Below are 24194 nucleotides of genomic sequence, written 5' to 3' on the forward strand. Positions count from 1 at the left end.
TGGGATCTGGGTATCTGTTCAATGGAGATTTCAATCCATTGTGTGTTGAAGAATATACCACAACAAGAGTGGGGCTGCCATTTTGCTAAGGAATAAATCCCAGATTGCAGCATTAATGTTGCAGTTTCAGGATGAATCACTAGAGCCCTCTAGGTCCTGTTGTTTATGTACTTTGAGAAATATTTTTGGCATGTACACTTTAATCGTGTTTGGTTGCTGAACTCATTGCCTTTTTTCATGGAAAACACCTCCAAGCCATTCCACCAACCTTGAGTAAATTGGCAACACAACAATAGGAGAAGTCCCCGGTGAGATAAATATATATAAAAAGCTCTGCATCTCCAATCTAGCATAATCACAGAAATTACACATAATGCATTTTTCCACATACTGTCATAAATCTAACCACAGTGAATACAAAACACAATCTTCAATAGAAAAAAACATATGTTGTGTAATTCAACCTTGGTCAATAACTATTAGAATATCTTAACGGAAATATTTATGCAGAAATGCACTGAGGAATCTTGAAATAATTTGAGGAATTACTAGAAGGAGCCTGTGCTCTCTGGCTGCATTTTATCTGTGGTAAAGGTAAACACAATTCTCTGGGTAACTGGATTTTCCTCCAGCCAATCTACCGAAGGGGCCAAGCCATCCACACATTTCCCGGGTGGAGAGTATACAGAGGTATTACCATATTATCAGGGGTATAGACCGCCCTCGGGGTTACACTAACTCCTCATCATTAAGTGTTCATTGCCAGGTGCCTCTTAGAAATGGCTTTCCTCCCAGGAACTCCAACCACTCCAATAACAATCTGGCGGTTTACAATAATGCATTCTAAACACAGGCACTGCGGGTTAGATATTCTTCATGTACTAAATCAGCACAGAGAAAATTGGAAATACCCTAGACTTCTGAAAAATATCACTTTTGAGGTACAATGACTAATAATGGTAATTCATGGGTTGGTGATAAAAACACGTCATTCTAATTTGCACACTGACACATATCTCCATTCTAGTAAAGTTACTGGAGAATCCAAAGTGCCATATCGAAAATGCTTTTTAGTCCAAGACTAGACTCAATCTGGGTCCAGGAAACAGACCCTATAGTATGTGCCAGTGTAGTGTAGTCTACAGGTGCATGGAGGTGGAAGACCATGAGAACAGAGCAGAGGGTGTATGACTTGATTGTGATCAGTGATTGGAATTGGGATGGCCTTTCGTTCAGTGCCTATGACAGTGAGGAACAGCAATCATGGTCCTGCTCTTCTCCTAACAACACTGAGCTCTCTATCTCAGCAGGAGGGATTCTTATCTGTGATTGAATTTGATTTGGTGAAACACAATTACCACTCGTCTGTGGGTCGAAACCAACCTCCGTGCAGACCTTGACCATCCGCTGGCACCTAAGGAGCCAGTTGAAGTGTATCCTTTACAACGGAACACACAGGAAAACATCACCTCAGGGGCACTTCAGGTGGAAAAAGAGGTTGTCAACGGCTAATTGGTTATCATCTAGCAACACTGAGGTATTTCAGTTCAATGGGAATGTCTTGGGTAACTGGGATTCTGAAAGAATATATACGCTGGAAACATTCTTACTTTCTAAAGAAGGTGTTAAGAGTCAGTCAGTCGATAAGGAGGCCAAAGAGAGAATGGCTGTTCTTCTCCCTGACTGGGATTCTGGACAATTGTTGTGTGTCTGAAATATTTATTGTTCATATACCACTAACGGTATACTGTTGTGTGTGTATGTATGTAAACTCAGTAAAAAAGAGAAACGTCCTCTCACTGTCAACTGCGTTTATTTTCAGCAAACTTAACGTGTAAATATTTGTATGAACATAACAAGATTCAACAACTGAGACATAAACTGAACAAGTTCCACAGACATGTGACTAACAGAAATGGAATAATGTATCCCTAAACAAAGGGGGGGGGGGGGGTCAAAATCAAAAGTAACAATCAGTATCTGGTGTGGCCACCAGCTGCATTAAGTACTGCAGTGCAGCTCCTCCTCATGGACTGCACCAGATTTGCAAGTTCTTGCCGTGAGATGTTACCCCACTCTTCCACCAAGGCACCTGCAAGTTCCCTGACATTTCTGGGGGGAATGGCCCTAGCCCTCACCCTCTAATCCAACAGGTCCCAGACGTGCTCAATGGGATTGAAATTCAGGCTCTTCGCTGGCCATGGCAGAACACTGACATTCCTGTCTCGCAGGAAATCATGCACAGAACAAGCAGTATGGCTGGTGGCATTGTCATGCTGGAGGGTCATGTCAGGATGAGCCTGCAGGAAGGGTACCACATGAGGGAGGAGGATGTCTTCCCTGTAACGCACAGCTTTGAGATTGCCTGCAATGACAACAAGCTCAGTCCGATGATGCTGTGACACACCGACCCAGAACATGACGGACCATCCACCTCCAAATCGATCCCGCTCCAGAGTACAGGCCTCGGTGTAACGCTAATTTCTTCGAAGATAAACGCGAATCGGACCATCACCCCTGGTGAGACAAAACCGCGACTCGTCAGTGAAGAGCACTTTTTGCCAGTCTTGTCTGGTCCAGCGATGGTGGGTTTTTGCCCATAGGCGACGTTGTTGGCTGTGATGTCTGGTGAGGACCTGCCTTACAACAGGCCTACAACAGGCCTCAGTCCAGCCGCTCTCAGCCTATTGCGGACAGTCTGAGCACTGATGGAGGGATTGTGCGTTCCTGGTGTAACTCGGGCAGTTGTTGTTGCCATCCTGTACCTGTCCCGCAGGTGTGATGTTCGGGTGTACCGATCCTGTGCAGGTGTTGTTACACGTGGTCTGCCACTGCGAGGACAATCAGCTGTCCGTCCTGTCTTCTCGCAGTACGGCCATTGCAATTTATTGCCCTGGCCACCTCTGCAGTCCTCATGCCTCCTTGCAGCATGCCTAAGGCACGCTCACACAGATGAGCAGGGACCCTGGGCATCTTTCTTTTGGTGTTTTTCAGAGTCAGTAGAAAGGACTCTTTAGTGTCCTAAGTTTTCATAACTGTGACCTTAATTGCCTACCGTCTGTAAGCTGTTAGTGTCTTAACAACCGTTCCACAGGTGCATGTTAATTAATTGTTTATGCTTCATTGAACAAGCATGGGAAACAGTGTTTAAACCCTTTACAATTAAGATCTGTAAAGTTATTTGGATTTTTGCAAATTATCTTTAAAAGACAGGGTCCTGAAAAAGGGACGTTTCTTTTTTTGCTGAGTTTATGTATGTATGTATGTATGTATGTATGTATGTATGTATGTATGTATGTATGTATGTATGTATGTATGTATGTATGTATGTACAGGCAGTAGCAGCTGACATGCAATTGAAATCAATCAATCAATATATATATATATATATATATATATATATATACACAGTGGGGGAAAAAAGTATTTGATCCCCTGCTGATTTTGTACGTTTGCCCACTGATAAAGAAAGGATCAGTCTATAATTTTAGTGGTAGGTTTATTTGAACAGTGAGAGACAGAATAACAACAAAAATATCCAGAAAAAAGCATGTCAAAAATGTTAAACATTGATTTGCATTTTGATGAGGGAAAAAAATACTTTTTTCCCCCACTATATATATATGGGCCTCCACACTTACATGTCTGTACTTCTATTTCCAATTGCATGTCCAAGACCAAAAACATCCCTCTCTCTCCCCATTACATTAGTGCTCCAGGTAACAAGCTGTTACAAGCAGCTGGGGAGAAGGTGTGAACACAGATATTATTTAGTTATGAGGCATATGGCTGTGTAACCTGGCCCTCTCTGGTCTGGCTCCTTAGGACCTGCCATACCCGGCCCCAGCACAGCATCTAATGCTGTTTTCCCCCTGTCAGAGAGGCCTGCAGCAATCTCTATTACCCATCAGGAGAGAGAAAAAGAGAGGGAGAGAGAGAAGGGAGTGAGAGAGAGAACAAGGGAGAGGAGGAAAGAAAGAGAGAAAAAGGGAGAGAAGGAAAGAAAGAGAGGGGAAGAAAGAGAGGATGAGAGCCAAACTGAGAAAGATGTAGAAAGAAAAGGGGGTGGGGTTGAAGGAGGCAGAGGGAAGAGGGGGTGTAGCCAGGCAGGCAGAGAGGCAGGCAGGCAGCGTGGCTGTCAGGCAGTGTCAGGATGATGAATGGGGGCCAGGCTGGGCCATGAGGTCTCTGATGAGAGCTACCGAGCTTTACATCACTCTCCTGAGTGTTTGTGAAAGGTTATTAAAGGCACTTAAATCACCCAATCTCACACTGCACCCGCGCTCCCCGTCCGCACCTTCCACACACTTCCCAAACGAATCTTCCATGACGATATTATAAACTTACCTGACTGACTGTGAATGGTCACATATACAGTGTGGTCCCAACACCATATTTTACAGTAGGTATGGGTTTCTTTACGACTCATACATTCTCATTTTGGTGCCACACCCACCACTGGTGTGCGTGGCCAAAGACCTCTATTTTCATGTAATCTGACCAAAGCACCAGTTCCAATCGAATCCAAGTGCCAATGCCATTTACCACTGCTGGGTGATTTAAAAATTCCTAGTCAATAGATCAATAATATAATAATACTCTTAGCAAAAAATATATCTTTAATTTACAATCTGTAGAAACTAAGAGAATAGAAAGGTTCAGAGCTTTTGTGAAACATCATCGCACATTTAAATAATAACATTGCAAATAGAAATCCAAACTGGATGGACTTCAGTGATAGATGGGCGGGGTTAAGGGTAGCTGGGACGAAACACAAACGAGGATGGGACTAAAAACAAACGAAAGATAACTATTGTAAAATATACTGTGTCCTTAATAAAATGTACAGTATATAGAATGTATAAGCTAGAAGTAGAAGCCTAAGTGTTGTTGTCCATTAGTTTACTCCAATTAGGGAAGGGGATGTAGGGTTAGGGGAAAATAATAAAGGAAAATATATAAAAAATATATATACATACAGTACAAGTCAAAGGTTTGGACACACCTACTCATTCAAGGTTTTTTTCTTTTACTATTTTCTACATTGTAGAATAATAGTGAAGACATCAAAACTATGAAATAACACATACTGTATGGAATCATGTAGCAACCAAAAAAGTGTTAAAATTAAAATATATTTTATATTTGAGATTCTTCACAGTAGCCACCCTTTGCCTTGATGACAGCTTTGCACGCTCTTTGCATTCTCTCTACCAGCTTCATCAGGTAGTCACCTGGAATGCATTTCAATTAACAGGTGTGACATCTTAAAAGTTAATTTGTGGAATTTATTTTCTTCTTAATGCGTTTGAGACAATCAGTTGTGTTGTGACAAGGTAGGGGTGGTATACAGAAGATAGCCCTACGTCGTAAAAGATCAAGTCCATATTATGGCAAGAACAGCTCAAATAATCAAAGAGAAATGACAGTCCATCATTACCTTAAGACTTGAAGGTCAGTCAATCCGGAAAATGGCAAGAACCTTGAAAGTTTCTTCAAGTGCAGTCGCAAAAACCATCAAGAGCTATGATGAAACTGACTCTCATGAGGACTGCCACAGGAAAGGAAGACCCAGAGTTACCTCTGCTGGAGAGGATAAGTTCACTAGAGTTAACTGCACCTCAGATTGCAGCCCAAATAAATGCTTCACAGAGTTCAAGTAACAGACAAATCTCAACAACAAATGTTCAGAGGAGACTGCGTGAATCAGGCCTTCATGGTCGAATTGATGCAAAGAAACCACTTCTAAAGGACACCAATAATAAGAAGTGACTTGCTTAGGCCAAGAAACACGAGCAATGGACATTAGACCAGTGGACATCTGTCCTTTGGTCTGATGAGTGCAAATTTTAGATTTTTGGTTCCAACCGCCGTGTCTTTGTGAGACGTAGAGTCGGTGAATGGATGATCTCCGCATGTGTGTTTCCCACCGTGAAGCATGGAGGAGGAGGTGTGATGGTGTGGGGGTGCTTTGCTTTTGACAGTGTCTGTGATTTATTTAGAATTCAAAGCACACTTAACCAGCATGGGCTACCAAAGCATTCTGCAGCGATACGCCATCCCATCTGGTTTGCGCTTAGTGGGAGTATCAATTGTTTTTCAACAGGACAATGACCCAACACACCTCCAGCCTGTGTTAAGGCTATTTGACCATGAAGGAGAGTGATGGAGTGCTAAATCAGATGACCTCCACAACCACCCAACGTCAACCCAATTGAGATGGTTTGGGATGAGTCAGACCGCAGAGTGAAGGAAAAGCAGCCAACAAGTGCTCAGCATATGTGGGAAGTCCTTCAAGACTGTTGAAAAGCATTCCAGTTGAAGCTGATTGAGAGAAAGCCAAGAGTGTGCAAAGTTGTCATCAAGGCAAAGGGTGGCTACTTTATAGAATCTAAAATCAAAATTATTTTGATATGTTTAACACTTTTTAGGTTACTACACGATTCCATGTGTTATTTCGTAGTTTTGATGTCTTCAATACTTTTCTACAATGTCGAAAATAGTAAAAGTAAAGAAAGCCCTTGAATGAGTAGGTGTGTCCAAACTTTTGAATGGTACTGTATATTTTTACAAAAAAATATATATGGGAGATTGGAAATGATGCAAACAATTAGATTGATGGAAGCCAAAATCTATCTGCAATATTAAAGCTGATCTAACCCCTAATTGTTTTAAATAATAATGCCATTAAGCAAACTCCAGGCTTTTACATTTGTTGGATGAAATGAAAATAGAGCTCTTTGGCCACGCATACCAGTAGTGGGTTTGACGTGGAAATTAGAATGAGCAGAAAAGTACCCCATACCTACTGTAAAATATGGTGATGGATCTTTGATGTAATGGGGCTATTTTGCTTACACCGGCCCTGGGGCCCTTGTTAAGGTCAATGGCATCATGAACTTTACCCAGGACCGGGACATTTTATGCCAGAAACCTTGTTGCCTCTGCCAGGAGGCTGAAACTTGACCATAAGTGGATCTTCCAGCGAGACAATAACCCCAAGCAAACATCTAAATTCACAAAGAAATGGTTAATTGGCCACAAAATATCAATTTTGCAATGGCCATCTCAGTCTACGGACATGACACCCATTGAAAACCTTTGGTTTGAATTGAAGAGGGATATCCTTTGTCTAAGCACAGACGAAGGATATCAAGGATCTGAAAGAAATCTGTATGGAGGAATGGTCTTAGATACCTCCCAATGTGTTCTCCAACTCATAAAACATTTTAGAAAAATGCTCACTACCATTATCCTAGCAATTTGAGTAATTGGGACCCCTACCTTTTTGAGAAAAAATGCATATTACTTGTTAAAAAAATCTCTTTCCCTGACCAATTGTATTAGTAGTATAACATAATATAATTTTCAAACAATTTTGAGCATTCAATATACTGTAGCTCAGTATTTTAATTATTTATTTTATACAGTCATTTTTGCTCATCTTTATCAAGGGTGTCAATCATTTCAGACCCCACTGTGGGAGTATTGTCACGGGTGGACATGAGGGCAACTGTGTCCCTTTAAGAGACACATTGTCCCTTTAAGGTAAAATCCATGTTAATAAGGAGTAAACAGGTTGAAAATGAGAAAATGGGTGGAAAGGGGGTCCATCATCTTGGTTGGTTCATAGATATTAAATGAGGTTCTCTTCTGTAATTCTGTATACCTTTAACTTGAACATTTAATTATTAACGGATTCATTTAGAATAGTCAAGTGCTATTCAACCAAACAATGTCAATAGTCCTCATAGGCCTTTATTGTGTTAGATGTCTTTTCAAAGTTTCTTTATTTTATTTATGAAGATATTATCTTGTGAGGTCTTTCCAAGACCAATTATTGGACAGCAAGGTTGGATGCACATGATCTCTGTCCGACACGCTGCATTTCTGGAGGGAGTCTCATCGCAATCCGAGCCATGCTTTCAAAACCCCGGCTCACCACCGCAGAAGCCAACCACACATAAACCTTGTTAGAAAAATCTCAGTTACAACCCCACGTCCGCAACCAGCAACCACACTTTACCTTATTTCATTTTTATTTATTTTATTTTATTTCACTGACATTAAAATAGTCAAACTGGCCCTTTTAGTACAAACATCTTTGTAGAGTGGGAGCGGAAGACTCATATCCAAAATTGTTTTATTAAGTGTAGACTAACGGCTGAGGAGACAAAAAGCTGCATACTCTATTTTATTCCCAGTTATTCAATGAATAGATGAACCAATGTTTCTGTATGCAGTGCCTTCGTCAGGGTCAAAGCACACACCAAGGGCATTCGTTTTCCACATTCAATTTTGAGCAGACAATTGTTCAGTCAATGCAGAATGGAATAGATCTGTACTTATTGAATCTGTTAGAAATGTTTGACCCCAAAACGAGACTGGCAAGGATGATGTTGTAAGTTTAATAAAAAGGTATACAGCCTGAGCCATGCAGCGTTGTATTTTGCTTTAGCAGAGTAGCTGCAAGTTACAGTACTGCTCCTCTTTCATAGTACAAGGCCTCTATCGGCCAACAGTAAGAACCACAGTTCAAGAACATAAAAAATATTCATGTATTTTTCCTTTCTCCCTCTCTCTGAACTTGTGCTGAGTCTAGAGGTCGACCGATTATGATTTTTCAACGCCGATACCAATACCGATTATTGGGTGGCCAAAAAATCCGCTACCGATTAATATAATAATAATAATAATAATAAGGACAATTACAACAATACATTTACATCACATTTTACATTTTAGTCATTTAGCAGACGCTCTTATCCAGAGCGACTTACATTAGTGAATGCATACATTTCATGCATTTTTTTTTTTTGAATGAACACTTTTATTTTAAGTTAATATAATACATAAATAAAATCTATTTAGTCTCAAATAAATAATGAAACATGCTCAATTTGGTTTAAATAATGCAAAAACACAGAGTTGGTGTCACGCCCTGACCTTAGAGTTCCTTTTTATGTCTCTATTTTGGTTTGGTCAGGGCGTGAGTTGGGGTGGGCATTCTATGTCCTTTTTTCTATGTTTTTGTATTTCTTTGTTTTGGCCTGGTATGGCTCTCAATCAGGGACAGCTGTACATCGTTGTCGCTGATTGGGAGCCATACTTAGGCAGCCTGTTTTCCTTTGGGGTTTGGTGGGTAGATGTTTTCTGTCTTGTGTATCACCTGGCAGAACTGTTAGCTTTCGTTTTCTTGTTTTATTTAAAGTTAATATGAGCACTTACCACGCTGCATCTTGGTCCCCTCTGTCAGACGATCGTTACAGTTGGAGAAGAAAGTAAAAGTGCAATATGTGCCATGTAAAAAAGCTAACTTTTAAGTTCCTTACTCAGAACATGAGAACATATGAAAGCTGGTGGTTCAATATTCAATATTCCCAGTTAAGAAGATTTAGGTTGTAGTTATTATAGGAATAATGACTCGTCGACTATTTCTCTCTATACCATTTGTATTTCATATACCTTTGACAATGGGATGTTCTTATAGAGACTTTAGTATCGCCAGCCTAATCTTGGGAGTTGATCGGCTGGAAGTCATAAACAGTGCTGTGAAGCAAGCATTGCTAAGAGCTGCTGGCAAACGCAGTAAAGTTTGAATGAATGCTTACGAGCATGCTGCCACCTACCACCACTCAGTTAGGCTGCTCTATGAAATCATAGACTTAATTATAATATAATAAATACAGAAATACGAGCCGTTGGTCATTAATATGGTCAAATCCGGAAACTATCATTTCGAAAACAAAACATTTATTCTTTCAGTGAAATACGGAACCGTTCCGTATTTTATCAAACGGGTAGCAACCCTATGTCTAAATATTGCTGTTATATTGCACAACCTTCAATGTTATGTCATAATTATGTACAATTCTGGCAAATTAGTTCACAACGAGCCAAGCGGCCCAAACTGTTGCATATACCCTGACTCTGCGTGCAATGAACGCAAGAGAAGTGACACAATTTCCCTAGTTAATATTGCCTGCTAACATTAATTTCTTTTAACTAAATATGCAGGTTTAAAAAAATATACTTCTGTGTATTGATTTTAAGAAAGGCATTGATGTTTATGATTAGGAACATTCGTGCAACGATTGTACTTTTTTCACGAATGCGCTTTTGCTAAATCATCCCTCATTTGGCGAAGTAGGAACGCAGGACAAGCTAGTTAACCTAGTAATATCATCAACTAGTGATTACGTGAAGATTGATTGTTTTTTATAAGATAAGTTTAATGGTAGCTATCAACTTACCTTGGCTCCTTGCTGCACTCGCGTAACAGGTGGTCAGACTGCCACGCAGTTTCCTCGTGGAATGCAATGTAATCTGCCATAATCGGCGTCCAAAAATGCCGATTACCGATTGTTATGAAAACTTGAAATCGGCCCTAATTAATCGGTCGACCTCTAGTTGAGTGAAATCTTTTTGCAGATTATGGATTTTTCTGTCAGGTCGTGTGTGTGTGTGTGTGTGTGTGTGTGTGTGTGTGTGTGTGTGTGTTAGGTTATTCTACTGCACTGATATGAGGGGAAGTAGGGGCTGAGGGCCATTTCATGGTCACTGCTCCTCATTTATCATTCAGTGAAGTTAAATAGTGGTAAGTAAATACCCCGTGACACGAGAGGGCAAGCCAATCGAAAGCAATTAGGCGACTTTAATTTATTTTATTTTATGAAAACGTCTGAACAATCCAACTACAGCGTTGTATAGGAGGGTGAAAGACATCAAGCTTTGTGGACTTTGTCCACACTTTGAGAAAGCTGGAGAAGCTGGAAAAGGACAAATGTTGCTTTACAGCGATTTTGTTTTCACATGAGTTGGAGTGCAAGTTACCATGGAAACAGTTTGCTTTGAGCTAATGCATGATCTCACATAACATTTAGAGGGAAAGTTTGACTACATCCTTGATGACATTAGTGTCAAATTGTATTCTAAACATCAGACTTTTTCGAGGTTCGAGGTAAAGTGGTCCGTATAATAGATCCTCCTGAAGCAACATCAACAGACCATGATCATCTAGTTGATGAGCTACAAAAGAATATGTCAAAGGTAATATACTGAACAAAAATAAAAATGCAACATATAAACTGTTGGTCCCATGATTCATGAGCTGAAATAGAAAATCACAGACATTTTCCATACGCACAAAAAGCTTATTTCTCTCCAATTTTTCCCACAAATTTGTTTACATCCCTGTTAGTGAGCATTTCTCCTTATGACAAGTGTGGCATATCAATAAGATGATTAAACAGCATGATCATCACACAGGTGCACCTTATGCTGGGGACAATAAAAGGCCACTAAAATGTGCAGTTTTGTCATACAACACAATACCACAAATGTCTCAAGTTTTGAGGGAGCATGCTCTGCAGGAATGTCCACCAGAGCTGTTGCCAGGGAATTTAATGTTAATTTCTCTACCATAAGCCGCCTGCAACGTTCTTTTGAGAATTTGGCAGGGCGTGCTGAGGAGTATTTCTGACTGTAATAAATCCCTTTTGTTGGGAAAAAGTCATTCTGATTGGCTGGACCTGGCTCCCAAGTGGGTGGGCCTATGCCCTCCCAGGGCCACCCGTGGCTGCGCCCTTGCCCAGTCATGTGAAATCCATTGATTAGGGGCTAATGAACTTATTTCAATTGACTGATTTCCTTATATGAACTGTAACTCCGTAAAATCTTTGAAATTGTTGCATTTTGTGTTTAGATTTTTGTTCAGTGTATGTCATAGGTCAACAGGAAGTACTTACGCTTAGTCTGTCTCCTGCTTTGCCCTCTAGCGATGACTGGTTGTGCAACAAGTTGTATTGTGAGAAATTCCTCCTGTGGTCGTCCTTCTCTATGTGAGAGAACATGTCATGTTGATAGTAGTCCATGATTGACGGGAACTTTCCCACACTGCTCCTCTTCATTGTCTTCTCTTCATAGTCAACTGTGGAGAGCCATTTTCAATCAATATATCTATCTATCTATCAATCAACCAATCAAGATAAACTGTCTAAAATCAAATGATGTAGGCCTACAGTACATCTAAATAACATCAATATTGTGCCTGTGGATGTGGGATGCAGGCGAGATTCTGACCTTGGTTGCTCGTCTTTGCTCTGTTGGTAAGAGTGCTTTGGGTGGAGCCTAGCGTGTTCCCTTCAGACTCTGTCTCGGTGTCACTGCTGCTGCCTGAGTATGTGCACACTCTCGCGGCTCTGTCCTGTTCACGAAAGAGAGGGACATCTGAACAGAATGAGAAGATAGATAAATCCCTTTAAAGACTACTTCTACGGTAGACGTCTAGTCATTGTACTAACGTGGTTAGCAATTGCTTCCTTAAATGGATACTTTGGTATTTTAGCAATTAGGCCCTAGATCTACTTGTATGCTAGAAGATATCCATAGACTTCCAGCTATTGCGCTAATGCTAGTTAGCATTGGCTCGCGAAACTACCTCCTAACTTCATTGATACTGGACGCAGAGACATAAAAATGGTATCCACAAGTTCATCTGACTCTGGGGAAGTAGATCAAATCCCTTTAATATCACTGTATCCTCAACAGATTACGGAGATACTCTTTCATAATGATAATGCTTCTTGGAGATGTGATATTGTATAGGGATTGTACAGAAGCCACAATTACTATGCTCTTGCAGTTTATTTTGCTCCCAAAACACCACCCCTTTGACATAGGCCTAATAGTGCGTGGGAAGTTCCTTACACTGGATGAGTTTAGGTCCTTGGTGTTCCTCTTCTTCTCCACTTGTTCCTCGTGGGCCTCCGTAGTGACTGTGTGGCTGGTGCTGCATAACTCTATCTGACTCAGTCGCTTCCTTCTGATCACATCTATCATTCAAAAGTAAAGAGAAACAAATCATGAGACACAGACAACAACCAAACCCACACACTCACACCAGGAAGAGAACCTACGCATTGCGTACATAGAGGGCGGAAAAAAAAATGTCAAAGCTCTTAGGTCCCGGAGTTTCAGTAAGACTCATATCTACATCCCAAATGGCACCCTATTCCCTTTATAGTGCACTACTTTCGACCATGGCCATAGGTTGCCATTTGGGATGCATCAATAGCTAACGCTATGCCAAAATAGTTGTTAACCTTTGAAAGCACACGCTGTACAACATGAGCACGATGCTACAATTTCTTTAAGTGTGAGGGAGTTTGGCATTTCATCTATTAATAGTCAATGGCATCCTCCCTACAAAGACTACACCGCTACATCTCTGACTTGAAGCAGCCCCGAAATACCATCTTCAAACTGTTACCCCCAATGACAAAGCATCCAATGATTGTCACAGCTGAGTCAGTGTGAATTTTAATGACTACCTACCCCTTCCTTCTCTCTTTTTTTTCTCTCTACAACATCCTACCTTCTCCTGACAATATAATTAACTGGGCCTCGTTGGCGGCGGCGCCGCTGGAACATCAGCAGAATAATTTGTACTGTGCCGAGGACAAAATAGTCCTTTCATTTTCTTGACAACCTGTGAGGGAATCCGTGGTGGAGATTAGGCTCCTTCTCTAGTCCTTATAATGACAGCTGCTGGTCATGCCTACCTTAACTGCAGTACCTAGGTCACACAGATCAACACTAATTCCCTGATTGCATAAATCACTGGGATCACTCATCCCTATACTGTACGAGTACATTGTTAGTGTTACTTCCCCCAGCCTATATGATCCCTCTCTCTCTCCTTCCCTCCCACCCACCGTCATGCTGTTGTGTTGCTGCGGTGAAAGAACGGGCAGAAGGTGGTTTATGATCTATGTCGCTTATTGTCGCTAGTGAGTTTGCGTGTCTAATTGTATTAGCGACTTATCCTTGGGATATGGTCTGTGGGTCGTATCATCCGGAGGGTTTTGTGAAGGTGGGTGGGGGACACAGTGTCCTTTGTTAAGCAGAGCTACAGAATGTCACTCAGAATACCAAATCAAGCCTGATAGGCTTGTCCATCTAGTCCAGCATTCTACAAAGGTAGAAGGTTTTCATTTTCACTGAATACCTTCAAGTGGAGAATGGATCTTCTGTTGAGATTGAGAGGGTGGAACATGTATAGTGAATTCTTGAGAGTGACTTAAGGTTCATACTTTTTTATTTAACCTTCATTTAACTAGGCAAGTCAGTTAAGAACAAATTCTTATTTTCAATGACGGCCTAGGAACAGTGGGTTAACTGCCTTGTTCAGGGGCAGAATGATAGATTTTTACCTTGTCAGCTCGGGGATTAGATCTAGCAACCTTTCGGTTACTGGCCCAATGCACTAAACACTAGGTTACCTGCCGCCCCATAATGATGTGAATTGAAGTAAAACACTACCAACCTCATTGCGCAATCAAATTGAGCCAGTGAGAATCTGAATTTTATCCTCTCTCATTTTATACACAGTTTATAGATGGGTTAACACCAAATAGGGTTTCATGATAGTGGCCAAACATCCTCTGAGCCAGCCCAGCTATTCTAGCGTTTATATGCAGCTGCGGATCATTGGTTTACCTAACATAAAACCATTGGCATGAAACAGAGACAACACAGAGCCTGTAACAGTGGTTGTGTCCCTATCATCGACTTTTCTCCTTGAAGTGTGCACTTGAACAATCCACCTCACATGATGGGACTGGACTAATATAAGAACATTGGTGTGGACAGCCTATGCTTATGGCAATCCAATGCTTCTTAATTCATAAAGGGGAGTGTGGCACGCTTTGGGAGATGGGTATAGAATGGGGACGTAACGGGGAGGTTGATATGAGGTGAACCCCCAGTCTTACCTGAGGTGGATGGTCTGGGGAGGCAGCTCAGGGCTTCCTGTCCACAACTTCTTCCAGTAACTGAAGGGTCAGACAGGGAGTGGCCCAGGGCACTGGTGGGTGGTGCATGCGGGTGGGTCTCAGACAGGGAAGGCACTTTCACATGGGATGGGGAATGAGCAGCAGTGGCCGAGAGGAGGTCCTGGTCAGGATCAGTGGAACTGTGAACGCTCGCCATCATCCGGTCGGGGCTGGACTCAGATCTGGGAATGTGGCGCCCGTTGACCCGGGTGACGGAATCAGGGAGGGGGAAGGTGCCAATCCCGCTGTCCAGGGTTCTCATCTGGCAGCTGGAGCCTGGAGGGGGACGGGGGGACGGGGGGGGGGGGACAGGAGAAGCAGCGTGTGATGATGGGTGGGGGGGAGCAACGGAAAAGGAGGAGGAGCCACTGGATTGGATTCACAAGCAACTGAAGGGGTTATGGGTAAAAAGGGCATCTTGGGTAGGTTCAATACGATAGGAGAACGAATGGAGGCAAAAGCAAGAGAAACAGGAGCATTACTTCACGTACGGAGCACCTGGATACAATCCAAAGCCAAATCATTACGAGAAACTGTAGAAATGTAATGCAGGAAAAAGGTCTGAACTTTCGTATTACTTTGTCCAGTAATATGTGTGATACGATCTGTTGTGTGTGTAATTCATCAGGTTTATTCCTATAAGTGGTTATCAGCCCTCTATGGTCAAATCTGTACCACTTCTTCATAATATTAATAAAAGGTACCTGACTAATCTTGAAAACGATCTAAAATGAACGGCCGCTTGTAACTCCTAGCTCTCTCTGCGTTCCCAATCTAATTTCACCCATTTGGAACCCAGCGTGACTTTAGAGTGCCAATTTATTTCTGATTTTTCTCCCTACCTCCTATATCAGCATTATGTTGATTTACACACATTCGCCGAACTTGATATGTTCCACACTGCGCAGTGATCTAAGAGCATTGTAGCAACAGATGGACAGCGCTTAAAATACACAGTTTTGCAAAGCCTCTCCGAGCGAGACAGATGGATGGCTGTTCGGCATGATCCAATTCCATGTAACTGTGAATGATGTTGGCTAATCATTCTGTGCTCATGACTTAATTGCAACAATTTGGGTAAAAAAAAAGAAAGAGAATGTTGAACTAGTTCTAACATGAATTCAGTTTAAAGACAGAAGAGGGGGAAAGGTCTTATGGCTAATATGACTGCAGCTTTGACATTCTTCTGTTCTCATTCTAGGTTACACAGTATATTGCTGTATTGCAAAAGTAGAAAATATCAATCTAGCATTATATATTTATTATAGACTAGTTGAGGATGGAAAAACCTTGGAAATGATTGATTACATTACATTGATCCTTTCGAGTACGCAGTTGTTTTGGAAGATGTTTTTCCCCATAGAACAATCTGTAAATTCTGATTTCTTTCTTGCCTTTCATGGACAAGCATGGGACCTATTTTTTTTAGAGTTGGGTCGATTTCTGCTAGCTCTGCCCTTAACCCTGGAGCTTGGTCTTGTAACGCCCAGACCATAAACATCCACTTCTTCTATATGCCCTAACACCTCCATCCATCGAATGAATAAATGGATGATTGAATTAATGAATTCATAAATTAACTGTTTCCCCTGAAGGCGTTCAAGGCATGTAAGAGGTAGCCCTCATAACTTCCATGGATATGCTTTAGTACAAATACCCATAAACATAGGGTTCGCACAACATCATCTCCTAACAGCTGCATCAAACCCTCAAGATTAAAACCAAAGCTCTTTATTAGAGGCAATGCACTGCTGTTGTAAAATACATTCTTAACCTAATAAAGCAATATGTACAGTCCTCTCTAAATGTGCAACCAGACATTCAATTAAACCAACAGTGCATCAAAACAAGAATTCATTCAATTATGCATCAGAAACGTCCCACTGGATGACTGGGAGTAAACACAGTCAACTTAAATCATGCTATTAGTGCACAGTTAGAGTCATATTGTAGGCATACGTGTCTTCTTCTGCCTCTCTTGCACCTCCTACTCCGCAGTAATGTGTGAGAATGAGTTGTAGCTGAGGTGGTCATAAACCACCTCGATGGACAGATGGCCTGTTATGTTGCTCAGATTAATCTGCAATAAGTCATCACGGGGCGGTTGTGGCGAGCCCCTAAAACAGCAGCTGATCAATTACTACAGATTTCTGCATTATGCATCAAGTGCAAACCAGTTCAGAATGTCTCACATTCTTGATCCTATATTCAAGGGAAAAGACAGAGAAGATAAAGAGGGAGATAAATAGAGAAAGGGAAATAAAAGAGAACGTGAGGAAGGAAAGAGAAAGAGAAAGAGGGAGACATCCATACCTCACAAAGCATAAAAATCAGAGGAGTTGATTTGGCAGGGGTTTTCAATATGCCCTTTGCACTCACACTATAACTAGGTCTAATATGGACCTCGAAGCCAGTTCCACAGTCAGGGACTGGTTTAGACCTGGGACACCAGGTTGGTGCATATTCATTATCAGGTAGAAGAGAAAACCAGCAGTACTCTGGACCTCGAAGGGTATGATTTTAATGCCCCTAGGGTAATACTATCTAAAATCAAAGGAAAAAGTATCAGAGAGGGGCTGAAATTGTGTTTACTGTGATCCCAACCACTTCTACATTAAACCTCCAGGTGATAGAGGGCAAGCTCTGCAGACCAAATTACATGTTATGATGAGGACTCATGTAAAACCCAGACATTAACCACCATCACAGCTGCATGGGAATTACAACCAGAGGTCATGACTATCGTCACATGACCGAGACCTCAAACTGTTAAAATCAACAAGTCGAAGGTCAAAACATGAGCCATTTAGTATCTATTATCTATGCATAGTACCTCTACCTACATATACATATTACTTCAATTACCTTGACTAACCTGTAACCCTGCACATGGACTCGGTACTGGTACCCGTATATGACCTCGTTATTGTTGCTCTTCATTTTTTTTTATATAGTTTATTTATTAAATATTTCATTTTTCTTTAAACTGCATTGTTGGTTAAGGCCTTGTAAGTAAGCATTTCACTATAAGGTGACAAATAAAATGTGATTTGATTTGAACCATGACAAAGCCACACCTCATAGACTCACGAGTCCATCTGCATCCTTTTCTAGTTTCTAGTTTTAATCCCTGCTACAATATCACATTATGTCAAAACAAAATGCAATTTTGTTTCTAGTTTCTTGTGTGTCCAGAGAAAATAAGTAATTGAGATCAGGCAAATGTGTGACATATTCTACCCATAAAAGCCCAGGGTAAAATGATATGCTAGGCTGGACTTCAGGACCTATAAGTGGACTCTGCTTAAATCTTTATGAGAGCTTTAATTCATACTGAGGGGAGGTTGGATAGATGTGCTTAGCCGGCAGAATTAAATATGCCATTCAGTTAATTAGAATACAGAAATGATTAACAATCTTATTTTGGGCTCTGTTCCACGATATGGGGCTTAGTTGAATCAGGGAAATGTTCATACATCCTGGAAACTTTCCCATGTCAAAACAATTTCTGCCAATATTTGTGTGGTAGACCCCATCAATACAGATCATATAAAAATGAATTTGAGCCAAAGAGAGCAGCTTTTATAAGTAACGGTATATAGGCCTATGTTTTCCATGTTGGATGTAAATTATGTCCAAAATAACCTAAGTCTAGGTCCATAATGCCCATCCTTTAGATAAATCTTGATTTAGATAGTCAACATAAATTAGTTATATTGAGCGAAATACTGCTTACCAGCAGCCATATGATCTGTGTAGACCTATTATGTGCATGGAAATAAATCAACAAAATTAAGCAACGGAGATCATAATCTTGTGTGAAAATAAGGACAAACTTCAAATATAAAGAAAAGACCACTATAGTTCAAGTCGAGGCATCCCAAACACCTTTTGCACAGGTTGTACATGACTGTTTTGCTGCTCTCCTGTTCACGTAATGCCAAAGCCAGACTAAGTGAGAGAAGACCCCATTCCTGAATGGATAAAAGTTTTCTCTTAAAAGATAGACTGAGTGGCACAATAACTGCCTAAAGCATTACAACAGAGCGAAAGGCACCTAGCATTATACAGCTCTAATAAACATTGATTACCCTGTCCTAGTCCCGTTCCCTAAGAATGCCTTCCACCTGCCAATGAATGACAAACTGCCCAGCATGTAAAGATCGCCTTGTCATTGAAATAGTAAGTGGGTGTTGTTGCATATAATTTTCTCATCACACATTGTATGCTACCAAAGCTCTCAGAACAGCAGCTGCCCCGACAACCCTCAATGTCTTAGCCACGTAAATAACAATGTGCGCTAGCAACGCTAAAAGGATTTTTGAACGCCAGAGACAGTAACCATTTTGTTGATGACCTCAATATGCAGTGGGAGAGTGGCGTGATAATAAAGACTCACTCTGCCAGTGACAAGACGAATCAGTCCTGCAAAGATGCAGGAAATATTGTATAGGCTCTAAGCTTACAGTTTTTCACTGGTATGAGAAAGTGTTACATATGCAAGTCCCACATGCATTTGCCATGAGTTATTTCTGTATGCTACAGAAGCCTATAATAAGAGACCGTTTGTATAATCTATTACAGAAATACTTTACACAGAGAGCAAAAGTTGGAGATGTATTGCTGGTGACTACTGAAAATGTCTATGTTGAAAAAAGTATTTTAATGTTGCTTATTAGCACTAAAACGTTATATGTTTTCAGACGATAGCTCAAAGTACAGTAGGCCCACGGCTACAGTAAAAACCTTACCTATCATGTGGTCTTGACATGAAGTCTCAGGGGTGGGGTCCTCATTCTCTCCTTGCAAGCTGATCTTCTGTGTCACAATGATGGTCTGGTGGAAAAAATGAAGGATGAAGTCAGTAGTATGCATTTAACTTGAGTTCTCACAACATATAATATATATAATATAAGTTCTAAATCATGTTGATGACAAATTTGTTTAGGCATAATGACAGAACATTGAAATGAAGTGTTATTAAATTTGCCTCACAACATCCTCAACAGATGGTACATTAGGGGAGGGGAGACCGGAGAACAAAGCAACACTTTCAGGCTTTTGCTTAGCTACCATTGCACACTAACTATGTTTCTAGAACATACCAGTTGTTTACAATTCAACCAAAAGTGGAGGGAGTGAAATGTTACAATTGACCCAGTAGGTGGGGTTAAATGTAACACTGTCTCCAATGTTAAAAATTAAAGGGTAAATTGAGGGTTTTGAAACTGATATTTGTATGATCTTTTAGGCATGTCATATAGACCAAAAACTCAAAATGTATCAAAATGAATATATTATATTAGCATTCAAAAGTGTCAATTGTACTTTTTAGGTATTATCTTAGTTTTACTGCAAAACATGATGTAAAGAAGTAACATTTTATTGAATTATGTTAATGTGTCTAAATACCATATAAGGTACTGTGCTACAAATATTCCCCCCACATAGGGGCCTATACTAATCGGAATCTTGTGAGAAAATACAAATAATTATTGTCATCAACTATACCAATCAAAAGACCCCATCTTAGTGATAAAAATGCTGTGTTTAGATACATGGAGAATGTTCCACAGGTCAAAAAAAGAAAAAAAAGAGAAGGTGAAGGTATATTAACTTAAGGGCCTCAAAACCTATTTTTTTGTCAATAAAACAGAAAAGAATTGATGAATTTAGGCATTTAGAGACACTACCCAAGCATTAGCACATTGCACAACAGCTTTCTAAGTGGTTTGGTGTTGCGTTTTCCCTTGGTCTCCCCTACATCATTGTAATGTGCGTCGCATTGTATTCATAATTGCTTTGCCGCATGTGTGTGTATTCAATCTTTTGTATTGTGGCCTTAACATTCCTTGAATATCATCTGTACAGATAATAACAGAACAAACTGCTAGTTCAAGGACATGTCTTCTATGATTCATAAACCCCAAACAAGCAAAGTACACTTTTCTATACTTTCTATACTTCTATGAAGCCAGACATCCAAAATGTCAAACGCAGCTAAGCTAACACAGATGCAATAGCTGGCATATTCAGATAGAACGTTATTGATATCTATTCTGTTTGTCAAGATTTCCATCACACTCTGCTCACCCATTTGTCCCTTTAGCGCTTAAACAAAACAATAGAGGAAGGCGATTCATCAATTCTTTAAGCGATGACTCAAAACAGAATCAACAAACACCTTGGATTTACAGAAATTACTATTACATTATCAGAGCCTCTTTCATAGTAGGTAGTTCTGTCAGGGGATGCAACAAGGTAATTGATCTAATATGGAGGAGGGATAACAGAATGTGATGTTGAAAAAGTGTTCTCCGAAGGTATAAAGGGGATTTTCAGGTCATAAACATTTATTTTCTTTTGTTGTATTTCTGTAGAGGGGAGATAGAGATGAAGCTGCAAGGATAGTATTAAACAGGCCTTTGTTGAATTGAGTGTCTGCGATAAGAGCCTCCTATTTGCTATCAAAATTCCCCATCAGCTGGATTGAATATCCTGCATATTGCATGTGGACTCTCTTTTTTCATTCTCCCCCTGCCTTCCTTGCTCTCTCTCTCTCTCTGTCCCTGACAAAGTACAAAGAATATCTTCTACAAGGTCAGAATTACGTGGCATTCTAAGTCTTTCAGAAACCCTTTTTTTCTATGCAAAGCTTAGTATGTGGTTTAACATTGGTAGCATATCTCCCAAATAAAATCAAATTTTATTAGTCACATGCGCCAAATACAACAGCTGTACACCTTACAGTGAAATGCTTACTTACGAGCCCCTAACCAACAGTGCAGTTTCAAAAATACGGATAAGAATAAGAGATACAAGTAACAAGTAATTAAAGAGCAGCAGTAAAAAAAAAATTACAATATATACAGGGGGTGCCAGTACAGAGTCAAGGTGTGGGGGCACCAGTTAGTTGAGGTAGTATGTACATGTACATGTAGGTAGAGTGACTATGCATAGATGACAACAGAGAGTGGCAGTGGTGTTAAGGGGGGGGGGGGGGCAGGCAATGTGAATAGTCTGGGTAGCCATTTGACTAGATGTTCAGGAGTCTTATGACTTCGGGATAGAAGCTGTTTAGAAGCCTCTTGGACCTAGACTTGGCGATCCGGTACCGCTTGCCATGTGGTAGCAGAGAGAACAGTCTATGACTAGGGTGGCTGGAGTCTTTGACAATTTTTATGGCCTTCCTCTGACACCGCCTGGTATAGAGGTCTTGTATGGCAGGAAGCTTGGCCCCAGTGATGTACTGGGCCGTTCGCACTACTCTCTGTAGTGCCTTGCGGTTGGAGGCTGAGCAGTTGTAAAACCAGGCAGTGATGCAACCAGTCAGGATGCTCTCGATGGTGCAGCTGTAGAACCTTTTGAGGATCGGAGGACCCATGACAAATCTTTTCAGTCTCATGTTAGTTTGTTGGTGATGTGGACACCAAGGAACTTGAAGCTCTCAACCTGCTCCACTGCAGCTCTGTCGATGAGAATGTGCTCGGTACTCTTTTACCTGTAGTCCACAATCATCTCCTTTGTCTTGAACACATTGAGGGAGATGTTGTTGTCCTGGCACCACACAGCCAGGTCTCTGACCTCCTCCCTATAGGCTGTCTCGTTGTTGTTGGTGTTCAGGCCTACCACTGTTGTGTCATCGGCAAATTTAATGATGGTGTTGGAGTCGTGCCTGGCCGTGCAGTCATGAGTGAACAGGGAGTACAGGAGGGGGCTGAGCACGCACCTCTGAGGGGCCCCTGTGTTGAGGATCAGCGTGGCGGATGTGTTGTTACCTACCCTTACCACCTGGGGGCGGCCCGTCAGGAAGTCCAAGATCCAGTTGCAGAGGGAGGTGTTTAGTCCCAGTGTCCTTAGCTTATTGATGAGCTTTGAGGGCACTATGGTGTTGAACGCTGAGCTGTAGTCAATGAATAGTATTCTCACATCCTGTAGGTGTTCCTTTTGTCCAGGTGGGAAAGGGCAGTGTGGAGTGCAATAGAGACTGCATCATCTGTGGATCTGTTGGGGCGGTATGCAAATTGGACTGGGTCTAGGCTTTCTGGGATGATTATGTTGATGTGAGCCATGACCAGCCTTTCAAAGCACTTCATGGCTACAGACGTGAGTGCTACGGGTCGGTAGTCATTTAGGCAGGTTACCTTAGTGTTCTTGGGCACAGGCACTATGGTGGTCTGCTTAAAACATGTTGGTATTACAGACTCGGACACGGAGAGGTTGAAAATGTCAGTGAAGACACTTGCTAGTTGGTCAGCGCATGCTCGCAGTATACGTCCTGGTAATCCGTCTGGCCCTGCGGCCTTGTGAATGTTGACCCGTCTAAAGGTCTTACTCGCATCGGCTGTGGAGAGCGTGATCACACAGTCTTCCAGTACAGCTGGTGCTCTCATGCGTGTTTCAGTGTTATTTGCCTCTAAGCGAGCATAGAAGTAGTTTAGCTCGTCCGGTAGGCTCGTATCATTGGGCAGCTCTCGGCTGTGCTTCCCTTTGTAGTCTGTAATGGTTTGCAGGCCCTGCCACATCCGACGATGGTCAGAGCCGGTGTAGTACGACTCGACCTTAGTCCTGTATTGACGCTTTGCCTGTTTGATGGTTCGTCGGAGGGCAAAGCGGGATTTCCTATAAGCTTCTGGGTTAGAGTCCCGCTCCTTGAAAGCAACAGCTTTAGCTTAGTGTGGATGCTGCCTGTAATCCATTGCTTCTGGAGGGGGTATGTACGTACGGTCACTGTGGGGACGACGTCATCGATGCACTTATTGATGAAGCCAATGACAGATGTGGTGTACTCCTCAATGCCATTGGAGGAATCCCGGAACATATTCCAGTCTGTGCTAACAAAACAGTCCTGTAGCTTAGCTGCTTTAGTGTGCTCTCATATTTGTGTGTGTGTGTGTATGTGTGAAGGTTGGCGGAATTTGCAGGTGTGTACACAAACTAGACATACGACATGGAAAATATTATGGCAACAGTAAATGATATGGAGTATATGTACAATCCAATAAACAACTGACCAGCATGAGAGCATGGAGGAAGTGGATACTGAGGTTAGAGGAAATAGTGAGAAAATGGTGAGATTATGAGGAAAGATGGACAGGTAATAGAGAGAGGGCGCAGTAGAGTGAGAGACCTATGCAATATCCTAGAAGCCTAGCAACGTTTCATTACAGGACCCCTTGCTCACTCACAGCTGTATCGGAGCAGATCTCCATATCTCCACTCATATCGCTGTTTCTCTTGGGGATGGAGATGCCAGGGAGAGAGTCAGCAATGGAGTCGCCCTTCCTCACACTCCTGTATAGGAAACATGATTTGATTCATTTTCTGTCTGTCTGCTTAACCAATTTCATAGGAACTGTG

At 41.5% G+C, this 24194-nt stretch overlaps 1 protein-coding gene across 9 annotated transcripts in view; it reads right to left on the reverse strand.

Annotated features, from left to right (window-relative positions):
* LOC115179728 (nck-associated protein 5-like) overlaps positions 1–24194 on the reverse strand; it is a 166449-nt gene that overhangs the window by 3429 nt on the left and 138826 nt on the right. For 5 of the 9 annotated variants that reach the window (XM_029741424.1, XM_029741423.1, XM_029741422.1 and 2 more), the window contains 6 exons: positions 24023–24128; positions 19586–19670; positions 14775–15110; positions 12709–12833; positions 12082–12205; positions 11748–11929 (listed from right to left, as the gene is read on the reverse strand). In XM_029741424.1, the coding sequence (XP_029597284.1) occupies positions 11748–11929; positions 12082–12205; positions 12709–12833; positions 14775–15110; positions 19586–19670; positions 24023–24128 (958 nt within the window). Of the gene's footprint in view, positions 1–10639; positions 10770–11747; positions 11930–12081; positions 12229–12708; positions 12834–14774; positions 15111–15163; positions 15252–19585; positions 19671–24022; positions 24129–24194 lie in introns of those variants that run through there. The other 4 variants (XM_029741426.1, XM_029741429.1, XM_029741428.1 and 1 more) reach the window with 4 other exon arrangements.

Source organism: Salmo trutta, chromosome 39 (assembly GCF_901001165.1).
Source record: "Salmo trutta chromosome 39, fSalTru1.1, whole genome shotgun sequence".
In the NCBI taxonomy this organism is placed as follows: Eukaryota; Metazoa; Chordata; class Actinopteri; order Salmoniformes; family Salmonidae; genus Salmo; species Salmo trutta.